The following is a 12770-nucleotide window of genomic DNA, read 5'->3' on the forward strand; positions in this document are numbered from 1 at the left end:
GTTGGATGCACAACAAAAGTCTTGAAGTCGACCTAAAGGCGAGAAAAATCTATTAGTATTAGTAGCGCCCCAAGGTGGAGCAGGTCCCTGCTGGTCTCCGCTGCCTTGCCAGCCCCTTCTGTCACTCCTATAGCAGAGTCAGGCTCAACTGGCAAAGTACAAGCGTAGCTGGAGGGTCACAGGCCAGCCTTCCACAACTGTGTATAGGAGAAAGGACTTGCAACTCAATAATTGTCATATCTTAAAGAGACAAAGTATTGTCATATGAGAATAGAATCTGAAAGGTTGCGGCCAAAAAAGTATAATAGATTCATGTCACATGAGTGTGTCAGACAGGAGAGAAAGGTGTATATTTGACTCTTCTGGATTTGTTTGATGTCTTAGCTATCTTGTACTTTTAATTATGGTAATTTCCACATTCTAAGTAATTGCCCACCTTCTGCTGGCCCATGGCTGAGAAGTGCATGGTGCTTTATTTGTTTTAAAATAAATAAGAAAGATTTTTGAGCTTCCCAGTAATACATGGCAATTACAAAGACTCAAGAATGAAGGTGGTGCCTTCAAATCCTTGCTCCAAGCGAGCCCAGGCCAACTGGCAAGCACAGCTAGTGCTTAGCCTCACCGGAGAGCAGAAAGGAAACCAAGGATAGGAGAGAGGAGGGAGAGCCATCCGTCTATGAGCGTCCGTGCTTTCCCTCAGCCATCTGTGCTTCCTACCAATCCCCATCTGTGCTAGGGTCTCTAGAGTACTAAGAACAATCCCATCACTCCTAGTACAACCTGGTTTGGAGAGAGAGGCACAGTACAGTGCTTCTGCTTGGACTCAGAACCACCCTGACCAGGGTCTGACCCTCCCCCAAACCATTGCTCTTCACTATGGATGGCTCCAGCCTTAGGTTGTTTAGGTCATGTTCTTTTGTGTAGGTCATGGAGTATGCCTCTCTATCTATCTATCTCTATTGCTCTGTATTTTGAGACAGGTTTCTGTCTGGCTGTCCTGGAACTCTCTCTCTGTAGACCATGCTGACCTCGAACTCAGAGATCTACCTGACTCTGCCTCGTGAGTTCTGTCACAGTCCAACTTCTTCTTTGTCTTAATGTGTAGCCTATATGTATTTCTCTGTTGTTCTGGTTGAAGCTGTTCTATATAGCCAGTTTAATATAAAGCAAGCAAACAAATAACTATTAGCTGTTCAAAGGAAGGGATGGCCCTTTCTGTCTTTTTTCCCCTCGTGCTTTGTATCAGCATTTCATTCAGTTGCAAGTAACAGTGGTCTGGAGACTAGTTAGTTAGACATCCAACATTTATTTCTCGTGTGAAGTGACTGGTCCTTGCTAGACTGTCTGTGTCACGGTTATAGCAGCCCTGTATAGAAACCAGTTTCTCCTGTCTCTGCTCTATGGCCTTAGGAATATCCCTGTGTTCCATGCAGAAGACCAGAGAACTCGAAGACAAGGACATGATTCCATTTTGAAAGGCATGTTTCTAAAAGTGCCACGGGATCCTTCTGCTTATGTCTCTACCCAGAAACTGGAAATATATCTACCCCCAGCTATATAGCAAGCTGGAGGATGGTCTCTTAGTCTGTTGATAATATACCTGACTGAAAACTAAGTCTGTTACTCTAATGGTTAAGAAAAATATGACAGACAACTTGATTGGATTAGTAAGCTTTGGGGTGTTAGTGCGGCACATCTATGGATGTGTCTGTGAGGGCATTTCCAAGGAAGATTAGCTAAGGAAGTAGGGAAGACCCACCTGAGTGTAGGGGCATGATCCTGCGGACTAAGATCCCAGGTGGAATTAAGGTGGGGAAGGAGCAGCCAGCCCAGCTCTAATCGGCCGGCTTGCCCTTCACACCGTTTACTTGAGGAAGAGTGTCAGTGGAACTGAAGGCCTGTTGTTTTCTTTCCTTAAAATTTTTATTATATTATTATTATAATACAAATCCATAAGAAAAATTAATAATTTGGAAGATGGAGAAAGAAAAGAAAACAAATACCTGCTACTTCCTGAGCCCAGGACTCAGATTTGAGTGTATTTCACCCCAATCTCATTTCCATGCATGAGTAATTTATTAACTTTTAGCAGCAGAAAGGGGTCTGTTTGTACTGATGGTTTGCTTTAGGAAAACAAAAAGCACACAACCCAAAGTTCCAGCTGTCTCTGTCCCTGGCCAGCACCAGCCCTTCAGTTGCCGCTGGAGACAGATGCTTCTATCACACATTTGTTCCAGATTCAGCAGCTCCGATGCTGTGTCCTCCCTGCCCACTTTGTGTAGCCACTAGCCCATGACACACGTGCTCCTCACTTGGCACCTTTCACTCACATGCCAGTCTGTCACCACGGAGCCTTCCTTGTCATGTGCCTAACCCTCCTTGCTATAGGCATTCCTCACTTATTAGACAGCTCCCTGTTGTTGGGCACTTGAGTGCCTGTGGTGATTTGATAGGAACAGCCCCCATGGGAATGAATCAGTGGTGCATAGATTCGAATGCTTGGTCACTAGGGAGTAACCTCTACTCCCTAATGACAGGAATTAAGAGGTATGGCCTTATCTGGAGGTGGGCTGAGGGGTTTTAAATGCTCACACCAGGACCAATGTCTCTCTCTTCTTGCTTCTTGTGGATTCGGATATAGGACTCTTAGCTACCAGGTCTGACCATGTGTTGACATGCACCCCCCCATCATGATAATGATCTAAACTTCTGATCCTGAAAGTCAGCCCCAATTGAATGCCTTTTTATAAGAGTTGTCACGGTCATAGTGTCTCTTTACAGCAATAGAACAGTGACTACGACTGGCTTCTAATCATTCCTTTCTTCAGATAATAAATGGTGGTTTCTGAATATATTTCCATGCATGAATATAGCTTGAAAAATGAATTGCTAGGTGTGGAATTGCTGTGTCAGATGCAGCTTGAGTTTTGATGGGTACTACCAAATACATTCTGCTTTGATTAAAACCGTTTCCTCCCCGACCAACCTGAGAGTGCCTGAGAGCCCATGGCCAAGGCAAAAGTATATGTTTTCAGACTTTCAGGTTTTTTTCAGTCTGGGCCTTTAAAAATTCATCTTAGTCAGGTGACTCACAAATGCTTCTTACTCCAAGGAATCACACACACATCCTACTCTGGCCTCTGAAGGCACATACGCGTAAATAAAATAAATCTTAAAAGAAAACTTATCTTGGTATATCTATAATCTGATTTCCTCTAGTCATAAGCAAGGTTGGCCCGTAGCTTTATCCCTGCCTTATCAGTGTTCCTGCCCAGTGTTCACTCAGCATGATCACTAACCATAAAATTTCTCTGTACAATGGTCTCCCTGACCAGTATCAAGAGACTTGGATCTTCCACTGAGTAAACACTCACCTCCTAAATGTGTGGCAAGACTGGTGTTGCTACTTGTTGCTAGTCTATACACTCCTTCATTTTATTTTAAGGACTTAGAATTTGGGAAAGATAGCTCAGCATTCCTGTTAGAAAAGCAAGAACAAGCTCGAGACAGGGCAGTACATTGCATGCCTGTAACCGTGGCTACGGCACCTCATGTTTACCCCATGTAAAGAGCTACCCAGAGCTCAAGACAGGCTGCCTCTCAGTAGTGCCCTGATAGAAGCTGGCTTTCCTAGGGTGGTTATGGATCAGAACGTGTAGAGAGGGAGACACCACTTGTGCCGGGGCATTGAACACCCCAGATGCATTGCCAGATGAGTGTGGGACAGCTGTGGGGTTGGAGGAAGGTGGCGCAGTCTGTGGGATAAGGAGATTCAGGACTCACTTTCTAGCAAGAAGTCAGGAAAGAGTTCAGCAAGGCAGCCACTTCCAGGCAGAGCTAAATATGGGCCTGCAGGGTATTTAGGTCACAGAAAAGGAAAGTGTCCAGCACCATCCATCAAAGCAGAGGTGTTGTAATCTAGCATCACCTTTATCTTCAGGGATGGCTACAGTGCTCCGTGACCCAGTGCCACCCTGACCCGGGTCAGATTCCTTCTGTCTTCTCAGCTCCTCTGTCTGACATAGTCACACATGGAGTTGAGCTCTGTGGAGGAAGGAGGATTAGCTTGGATGTTGACAGCCATTGCAAATAAACATTCACATTCCAAGCAGAGGGATGAGTCTAGGAATGTTTAGAGACTATCTTCATGTTTATATCAAATGGCAAGACTTTCTACCGTACTTCCTACATAAAACCATCACTTTAAATCTAGATGGAGCATTTAGTCCTACTATGACCATAGCTCCGCTGAGGGACACTTGGTTACAGAAGAGACTAGAGAGCCAGGGCAGTACTGGAGAACTGCATGAACACAAGTTGGGATCCCTGTGGTATTAAATTATTAAAAAAAATAATAAAAGGGTGGGCGTGGTGCTACACAAATTATTAGAAATGGGTTAATCTAGACTAACTCTCTAGAGATAATGGGCCAGGCAGTATTTAAATGAATACAAAAAAAGGGTGGGGGGACACAAAGAGAGGTAGGGAGAGGAGGGCATATCTGGAAGAAATTAAAGGGAGGAGTTGGAGTAAATATGAACAAAATACATTGTATGAAATTCTCAAGGAATTAATGAATATTTTTAAAGACTCAAGGTTGTTTTATAACCTTGCACACAAAAAAATCACAGCCATTGCTCAGTATCAAACTGAACTCACTTTAATTTCTTTGATGCAGGTGAAACTGTCTCCAGACACAGCAAAAAAAAAAAAAAGTGCTTTTGCTCATAGTTCAATGTTCTGTCTTTCCAGGCATCCTACAAACCATTGTTGAAGCAGGTTGTGGAGGAAATATTTAATCCTGAGAAGCCAGATCCCATTGACATTGAACATACATCCTCAGGCCTTACTGATCTCCTTAAAACCGGATTCAGCATGTTCATGAAGGTAAGTAACCATGAAGGGGCCATCCTCAGTGTCACAGTGTCCCCTTGGCTGAGTATGGGAATGCTGGCACACAGTTAGCCCCGCCCAGCACCAGGGAGACAATGGTCTACAATCAGGGAAACTCTCATTGACCATTTGATGGGGTGCAGTGTGAGCTCCTTGGACCTGAGTCCTTTCATCTTTCCCTAGCACACGTACACCTGTGGTGGCTGTCACAGGGCATCCTCAAGAGCACTGCTGGACAGCTTTTACCCTCATGAGCCACTTGTCACCAACATGAACACATATACTACTGTTCACGGAGTTTAGTGGCATCCTCTGCCCTTACTTCTAGAACTTACTCTGTCTGGTAATCAGCAATTTTGCATACTCCTATGACTAATATCACCCCAAGACTCATTAGAGAGATTTGTGATGGTCCAGCAGACTCCCTGAGTTTCTCTGGCTCCTGTCTGGGGTGGGTCAGAATGACTGAGCAACTCTTGGAGTAGGGATGAGGAGGAGAAAGCTCACAAATGGGATCTATTTTTAAGCCACTGTAAAGTTTCTAAATTTAAAAGGATCTAAACAAGATTGCAGCCTGCCCTCCCAGGCTATGCCCATATTTCAGCAGTAATAACTCTTGGAAATAATAGAATGTTTTGTCATCTTCAAAGAGTCTTTGAAATCATGAATTAATCTGCATGAAAACATCCAGCCTTTTGGAGTTCAATAAAAGCATATTCCAGGAAAACTGGCCCATTCCAAAACCCAGAGAGGGACCGAAGCCTGCCATCAGACTGAAAACCAGCAGTAAAGACTGGAGTGACCTTTCCTCTTCCCTTACCAGCAGCTTCTGACGCAAGGCCTGGCTGCCCACTTTCTTTTTCTTTCTTTCTTAATAAAGCAGTGCAGCTGAACTTCTGTAACGTGTCCGGAGCTCCTGTGCCAACTCTAAGCCCAGAGCTGTTGAATCTCTCTCTGCTCCTCTGTCCTGAGGAGCTCTTTCTGGTGGCGATTTTCTTTAAAAAAATAAAATAAAATAAAATAAAACGGAAAGAAAGAAGGAAGGAAGGAAGGAAGGAAGGAAGGAAGGAAGGAAGGGGAAGAGAAGAGAAGGAGGAAATGAGGGAAAGAAGGAAGGGAGGGAGGGAGGGAGGAGGGAGGGAGGGAGGGAGGGAGGGAGGGAAGGAAGGAAGGAAGGAAGGAAGGAAGGAAGGAAGGAAGGAAGGAAGGAAGGAAGGAAGGAAGGAGAAGAGAAGAGAAAGTTAAAAACAGCAGTAACTTCTGGGAAAGACATTTCCAGCCCTCTGCACATAAGTCCTTCCTCTACAAGCCTGGACCTCCAGTGGTGAGCATGGGCTGTGTCCGGATGTTTGTTGTGAACTGATTCCCCGAGTATGTTTTCTGTCACTGTCCCATGAATCAAGAGTTGTCACACTTGGAAGTTACCCCTGTAAATTCTGTACAGTGTTTTCTCCCTCTTGTCCTGTGTTAAGCCATTCTACCATCTTATGTGGCCTTGCCTAGGGAGCTTGGGACCCTGAAAGGGCAGCATGAGAAATGAGGTATTTAGCCCCATTGTTGGAGCTCCTGAAGAAAGGCTTCAGCAGCCAGCCAGCTGACCTCGGAGGGAAGGCTCCTGGGAGTAGATTAAGGAGGAGAATTTAATTCTCCCAGCTGCTATAGCTTCTTAAAAAGCCATGTTGAGAAGGAGGCAAAACTAGACAGAAGGACTTCCACTCTACCCCAGTGCCTGTTGAGAGGGGAGGAGGTGGAATACAGATAGACCACACCACAGGTGGTGTGGACAGTGTCCAGCCCCCCCCCCCCCCGACACACACACACAGTCATAAGGACAATCCATGTGAACCAGTCCATCCTTATGACAACCTTAGCAGGTCCTATTCTTATCCTTTTTTTTTTCTTTTTTTTTTTTTTGGTTTTTGGTTTTTGGTTTTTGAGGCAGGGTTTCCCTGTGCAGCTTTGAAGCCTGTCCTGGAACTCACTCTGTAGACTAGGCTGGCCTTGGAGCTCACAGAGATCCACCTGCCTCTGCCTGCTGAGTGCTGGAATTAAAGGTACCACTACCTCTTATACCTCTTTTGCCCAGTGAGGAAACTGAAGCCCTACATGGCTAAGCAGTGAATGCAAATTTCCCACAGCCTGGGATTTCATCTCATTCTCGCCTATCCTGACGTGATTTCCACAGAGTACACAGCAAATGGCAACTCCAGGGTCCTCTAGTCTAGAGCACTTGCCCATAATGGGGGGCCTAGAGGACACACAGCATCCCCAGCCCCATAGTGCTTCTAGGCGTGTTCTCGGAAGGTAAATATTCTGTGTTATTAATTCTGGTTCTCTTTGGTATTACTCAGCTGCCTTCTATTCCCTGAATCAGTCCAGCCTGATGTGGGAATTCCTTCTGTATTTGTGTTACCTTTATTGGTTAATGAATAATGAAGCTACTTGGGCCTATGATAGGGCACAATAGAGCTAGATGGGGAAAACTAAACTGAATGCTGGGAGAAAGTAGGCAGAGTCAGGGAGATGCCATGTAGCTGACAGAGGAGAAAGACTCCCACAGGAACCTGCAGGAGCCTTGCTAGTAGGTCACAACCTTGTGGTCATGCACAGATTAATAGAGATGGATTAACTTAAGATAAAAGATCTTGCTAGCAATACATCTAAGTGACTGGCCAAACAGTGTTTTAATTAATACAGTTTCTGTGTGATTATTTTGGGACTGAGCAGCCAGGGAAAAAACAAGCAGCCTCTGTCTACAGCAGCCCATAAAGAAGATCTCTGCCTGGATTGATCATGGGGTCACTGGTGTGAGTGAGGTCACACAGGGTTCAGGGGCACCTGCCATTCCTCCCACTGCTTTTCTGGGACTTGGACCCAGGGGTCATGGGAAGAATGAACCTAAGCATTGCAGATATGTCTCCCTACAGGTTACATCTTCATCCTGAACCCTCAGAGGCAGTTACTGCCCCTCTCTCTGGTCACTCACTGTCCTGTTCTGTGCCCCTGAAATGTGTTCTTTCTCACTCAAGACTTGTAGTACTGAGCCAGAAAGAAACAAGGAGGCAGAACTTGATGAAATGAAGTCATCCATGGGGAATCCTTTCTTTGTTGCATGGCTACTGTTGTACAAGTGGGAACATTCTCAAAATTTAACTTGAACTGGAAGGGAGATGCTGGTCTGTCCTTGGTGAGCCTTTTTCTGCATTCAGCATCATTTCCTGGTTGACTTTGGGTGACAAGGGGCAGTCTACCCGTGATGTAGGAAATGGAAGGTGAAAGATTGGAGATAAGACAAGATATGCTTGGAGAGACAGGGCCACAGTCACACTGCAGGAATATGGCATGAGGCTCATTGCATGTGGCAGAAAGAATGCAAAAAAGGATGGTCCTGGCCTTGTGTGGCTCCCTTGGGGCTCTGTATCTTTTGTGCATACTCTGCGGCTGTATTTATAAATTGTTTAATAATTATGTGTCTTGGTTGCCATCCCCCAGGCTGATGTTTTTCAGAGTAATATTTTTCTAAATATACAACATAACCCACTGTACACCAGCTTGAATGACTGTAATGAGCACCGCATAGGGGAACAGACTAGACTCGTTATGTCTGGTTAGGTAAAAGGGCCCAGCCTAGCCTCACACATCTACATGTGTGTGACTTGAAGGCTTTTCTCAGTTCAAATCCCACCGAAAAGACTGTGAGAGCTATGACTAGAGCCTGGAGTACTGGTCTAGGTTTTTGTCTTCTGAATCCTCAGCTCTTGGCGTTCTGCATACAGCAGGTACTCACTAATGGGGAGCGGTGTGGACAGAGAAGATGGTTACAAGGCTCACTCAGCATAGCTTGAAGCCATTAATTTCTCCTTCCAACTACACTAGTTCCACTGAGTAGAGGGAACTCTTTCCAAGACCCCCATGAAGACCTGAAACCACAGGTCTAAGCCCCGTGGACACACAAATGCAGTGTCTTTTCTCACCGGGCAAATGACATGTGTTGTGGTCTTAGTGTGTGCAGTTTGCAGGTGTGACAGTGAGCCTAGCACTTCCTTTCCCTCCTTCACACTTCTAATGGCTGAAGGTTTGTTCTTAACGTACATCTTAGCAACCTCTGCGGACAATTATATATTTCCTCATCCAGTCAAGAGCTTTCATCTTCCCACTTACGTACTTTACAGCTTTTCTTTGGCTTATCAGATTTGCCAGCACCCTGTTTCTGGGATATAATTTGCACTTTGGGGCCATAATCAGATAAATTAAGGGGTGCTTAAACACAACGCTTTGATGCTGCTGAGGTCGGTAGATAACCCAGGTGACTTTTTGGTGACTAAAGAGGGGGCGCATGTGAAGTATGGGCACTCCGGACGGGGATGTCTCTCGGTGACTAAAGAGGGGCACATGTGTGATACGGGCACTCTGGACAAAGAGATGCTTCATGTTCAGGCTGGATAGAGCAGGGCAAGATTTCATCGTGCTTCTTAGAGCTGTTTGCAACTTAAAATATGGGAGATTGATTTCCTACTATAAATAACCAAGTGTGGAACACAAAACCTCAGATAAGGAAAACCACTGCCTGGCCCTTAAGCCTGAAGCTTCATCCAAAACTTCACAAGCGAGCGGCACTATTGGTCAACTCCAGTGAGCCTCATCAGCTGCCCCTGTCCTCCTGCCCGACAGCTGCTGAGCAAGGCAGCCCCAGCCCTGCACCCACTTCACGGAGATGGGAGCCACCTCACTCCATCTCCACCCCACCCCACACCACAGCCCTGATGGCTGCTTCTCCCACTGCTTCACCTCCGTGGAGAACAGAGCAGAAGCAAAGGTGCTGATGTTGCAGAATGGAAGACCTTTCCCAGCAGAGTGGAGGATGGGGGAGCAGATGCTGGGGTGGTTTGGGGTCTCTTCTCCATGTTACATTTATTCTGTAGTTTGATTCATTGAATAATAGGTAGCTCTCTTAATCTATATCCCCCCCACCAGCTAGTATATGCTCTCAGGGTCTGTCAGCAGTGGAGGTGGTAGAGACCAGAGCCACATACCTGCAGTTTGACTGGGTGAGAACCACTCAACCTCTCTGTACCTTCATTTTCTCATATGTAAAATGGGATAACATGGAGCTCTTGTGAGAAATGTAATGGCATGCTTGGTACTCAGCACCAGGACTGTCTATAGTCAGTGCTTCTTATTATGAGTCTGTTGTCCCTCCCAGTAGACTGTAGGAGAGAGAGAGAGAGAGAGAGAGAGAGAGAGAGAGAGAGAGAGAGAGAGAGAGAGCCACGTTGGTTATCTTTATACCCTATACATAGCCAGTGTTTGGGTGTGCACACAGGTAAGGCAGAAAGATTATGAGTTTGAGACTATCCTGGGCTACTAGCAAGAGTCTTTTTGAGAAAGAGGAGGAAGGAAGAAGTCAGGTATGGTGGTATATGCCTGTAATCCTAGAATTCAGGAGATAAAGATGAGAGAATTTTAAGTTCAAAGTCAACCTGGGCTACATAGTGAGCTTCAGGTCAGACTGGGCTGCACAGTAAGACCCTGTCTCAAAAATTAACATAACAAAAGAAAGAAGGAAAAACAAGAAAGGATAGGAAACCTATTTTTAAGAAGAAGACAAAGAAGAGACTGCACGTACTGCCAAAAAAAAAAAAAAAACCCCACAAAACCTCCCAACACTGTAAATCCCCAGTGGTTCCCACTTGCCAGAAGACAAGCACTTGGGTGACCCTGTGGCATGTCCCTGGAGCCATGCTCATGGACTGCAGTGTTCTTTTCTAGACCCTGTCTCTACACTGTGAGCCCGATTCGTTGATCTCCACAGTCTCAGTGACATAAACTTAATCTCTCTTGAGCAAGCTGTAGGCAGCCAGCAAAATATACACGCCTTGGCCCCTAAAACACTGAGGCTGAACCCAAGCTGTCTCACATCCTGACTGTCCTGGAGCCTGTCTGCATCATCACCACTTTCTGGAAGACAGAGCTCTCTGGTTTGCTGCTGCCTCAGTGCTGTGGCAAATGCTAGGCCCCCTGCAGACATTTAGATGTGGCCCTCTAACTCAGTTTTACTTATGTTCATACATTTCTGTAGGCCAAAACAGTTAAGAAAAAAAATGGTCTGTCTAATTTTCTCTACCAGACAAACTCCATGGGTTTGGAAGTCCCCGGAGTCAGAACTTTATTTGTGTCCTAGTATGGACAGTTAAAACACTTTCTTTGCATGGCTCTGCTCTTAAAAATCCAGGGCTGTGGAAATCTTTCATTCCTACTGGTTCTGGTTATCCGGTACCATGGTATGAGCCATGAACCCCATGGCTCATAATAATGCTAACCGTTCATTTGGCTCAGAAGGGTGCACTCTGGCAGAGCTCACACGGCAGGCTCTGCCTCCATCAGTGAGCCGCTGCTGAGCATCTACTGGGAACTCCGAAGGGCCTGTGGCCCAGGACCTCAGCTCCTCTGTGTGGTGTCAGTGCTCTAAGAGGGACAGCCATCGGAAAGACCTTGGGTGTCATGCCTGAAAGTCCACTAACATCACTTGCACAGCACCCCACATGTCAGGGCAGTCGCTTTAAGGAAATAAAACATGCATGCTTCCTCTCAAAAAGGAATCGAGAACCAGAGGGCAGGAAGTATCATCATGGCCACTTTTGAAAAATATAGTCTGCATATAGGTAAATCCACCTCACATAACTGCCCAGGCAATAAAGGCAACACTTCCTGGTCCTAGGTGTCCTTCCCTCATGGAAGACATTGAAATCATTTACACTTCTAACCTGACTTCAAAATCAGTGATACCAGAATGACTGTACTGAAATAAAGAAATTACCACTTGCTATTTGTCCATTTTTAAAACTATCTATTAAAAGGCAACTTCCTAGATTAAAAGCTGAGGGAAGCAAGCATGCCCTATTATCTGAGGAAGGCTTTTAAGTCAGCCTGATCACTTCTCAGCTAGAGGGAAGGCTTGTGACCAGCCACTAAGCTGTCACCCTCCAGGGGCATACAGCCCAGTGAGGGTGGTCCACTGGGGTGGGGGGGGACCACCGTGCACTGCAGCTGGCATGGAAAGCCCAGCTGCCTGATAGACTCCTGCACAGAGCACCTTGAGGCCTCTGAGTAAAGCTTGCTCTCGACCTAATGAATCCATCAAAACACACTTTTCCCTCTCCCTGGAATGGGAATTTAATTTAAAACTAGCATGTCTAATAGGCAGCACTTTGAAAGTGCATTTCTGAAATCCGTGGCTTGGATTTCAGTCTCCCGAGAGTAATAGACTTTATATCTACTCCATGTGTTTGGCCCTTGGTTTGTTTTGACTAAAGGACACGGTCTGTCACGATGTTTTCTCTGTTGGACTTGGTATAAGAGGGTGGGCTTTATCTCATGAAATGGCACGAGGCCCTTCCCCTCCTCCTTGTGCTTTAAATGGTTTTGTTGCTGTAGTTGTTCCATTTCTTATGTGACCATGCTTAATTAGAAAAAGATTCATGACAAAGATTCAAGTCCCAGTGCCTGTCTCTGGGCCCTGTGTCTGAGTTGATGCCACAGCCTCATGGCCTGGAAACAGGAAAAAGTCCATGGTGTTCACACGGGCCATAAAAGCTGTCAAAATTGGGCTGTCAGATATCAACAAGTCATGGCAACTTAATCAAAGGGAGGCTAATTTACTTGAAGGACCAGAGGATATCCAGGAATCCCAAAGACAGCAGTATAGGATTAGACCAAGAACTGGAAAGCCTGTCTGGAAGATAAGCAGTATTCCAGACTCAGCACTCTGCAGAAGAGGCTAGGCGATGCCCAGCATGGCATAGGTGCTCAGCTGATATTAGGTGAACACATCAGTGAGTGTCCAGCCATCATAGATTTGGGTTCTCCTTGATAGCCTC

At 45.7% G+C, this 12770-nt stretch overlaps 1 protein-coding gene across 1 annotated transcript in view; it reads left to right on the forward strand.

Annotated features, from left to right (window-relative positions):
* Positions 1-12770, forward strand: part of Scfd2 (sec1 family domain containing 2) — a 335242-nt gene that overhangs the window by 305521 nt on the left and 16951 nt on the right. The window contains exon 7 of the mRNA XM_048414869.3: positions 4753-4887. Coding sequence (XP_048270826.3) covers positions 4753-4887 — 135 coding nt within the window. The remainder of the gene's footprint in view (positions 1-4752; positions 4888-12770) is intronic.

This window comes from Myodes glareolus, chromosome 8, assembly GCF_982192425.1.
Source record: "Myodes glareolus chromosome 8, mMyoGla1.1, whole genome shotgun sequence".
Taxonomy (NCBI): Eukaryota; Metazoa; Chordata; class Mammalia; order Rodentia; family Cricetidae; genus Myodes; species Myodes glareolus.